Source organism: Odontomachus brunneus, unplaced genomic scaffold (assembly GCF_010583005.1).
Source record: "Odontomachus brunneus isolate Ranch 3 - 2012 unplaced genomic scaffold, Obru_v1 Obru_scaffold_130, whole genome shotgun sequence".
NCBI lineage: Eukaryota > Metazoa > Arthropoda > Insecta > Hymenoptera > Formicidae > Odontomachus > Odontomachus brunneus.
In genome coordinates, this window is record NW_022639580.1 from 537,551 (window position 1) to 539,149 (window position 1,599).

Sequence of the window (1,599 nt, forward strand, 5' to 3'; positions counted from 1 at the left end):
ATGATAGTAAGTGAAAATTGTAATGTTTGTAGGTGTCGGCACTATTTCCATTCCAACGAGAAGCTGGAGAGTCACATCACAGACTGCCAAAAATTGAACGACTGCGCCATCATTCTGCCGACTGAGGACAACAAGTGGCTAAGCTTCCGCAATTACAGCAGGAAGGAGCGAATCCCATTTATAGTGTACTCTGATCTGAAGTGTACACTAGAGAAGACCGCAAAGAACGGGGAAGATCACAAATCGCACACGAATCAGCATCACAAGGTATTTAGCATAGCGTATTACTTGCGTTGCTCGTATGACGATTCGTTGTCATATTTTCGAATCCGTCGCGATACTGATTGCATTTCATGGGTCAAACAACTCGAAAAGTTAGCGCACGCGTAAAAGTAATTTTATCCACCAACGTCCCCATGGAAACTTGTCGAAAACACAGTAGGCGGCATTTCGTAACGCGACGCACTGTCACATGTGGGAGAAACCATTCGCGGTGGAGGATACGCGCGTACGCAATCATTGCCATTTCACTGGACGGTACAGAGGTTCCACGCACTCAACTTGTAACTTGAATTATAAAAATGTTTATTGTTAATGCAATAAGATTAAATATTTCATAATTTATCCGGTTACAATTCACTGTTTATAATAAAAGAAATAGCCATCGTCTGGGCGGCTATGAAAGCAAAGACAAAACTCGGCATGGGTTTGAAAACGAAGAGAAAGAAGACGAATAAAAAACGAATACTTCCGGTAGCGAAACGTGGTGGTGTTTTGCCAGTTTTATCGTTATTGAGAGTAGTCGGTTCGCTGGTTGGAGAAGCAGCGGGAGTTGCAAAGATTGTGAATGATAACAAGGCTGCTCAACGTCAACTGGAAGAATTAAAACGTTATCATCGTGCCATGGAAGATCACGTCACGAAAGGTCGAGGAGTCTATCTTGCTCCATACAAACGTGGAAAGGGTGTCTCGAAGAAAAAAAAAAACATCGATGAAACGATAAAAATGTCTATCGGTGCAACTACCAACGTTCAATTGGACTATTTGGCGAAGCGCTTGCGTATCCCATTTTTCCGAGGTATGTTTATGCGTAACGCACTCCCGATGTTACCGCGTATAAACGAAAGCGGTATCATAAATTTAGACGACGCTGAAGGATCTGGTACTCACTGGGTGGCGTGCGCAAAGAGAGGAAAACGCGCGATATATTTCGATAGTTTTGGTCATTTTTGACCGCCCAAAGAATTGATTCGATATCTTGAAAGAGATGTAGTGAAAATTGAGTACAATCGCGCACCCTATCAACGTTACGAAGAAAGTACTTGCGGACAACTGTGTTTACATTTTCTGCAAACTGTCGACGACGGCAAACCTATTTAAATTCCTGATGTTTCGTTGCGAGAGCTCTGTATTCGTTTGACAGTTCCCCGAATATGTTACTGACGTTTACGGGCAATAGTAGCACCCTTACGGCGAGCTACTTTCCTGATAGATTTGAGCGATAATGATTATGAACTTGGCTTGACCACCTTTGAATCTTATCATACGATACCAAATGTAAACGCATCGAACAATAAATTTTACTTTGGTGACGATGAC

At 42.5% G+C, this 1,599-nt stretch overlaps 1 protein-coding gene across 1 annotated transcript in view; it reads left to right on the top strand.

Annotated features, from left to right (window-relative positions):
• The window catches only part of LOC116850001, a 1,399-nt gene extending 1,009 nt beyond the window's left edge, over positions 1-390 (top strand). Inside the window, exon 2 of the mRNA XM_032827763.1 lies at positions 33-390. Coding sequence (XP_032683654.1) covers positions 33-390 — 358 coding nt within the window. The remainder of the gene's footprint in view (positions 1-32) is intronic.
• Positions 391-1,599: the final 1,209 nt, after the last annotated feature.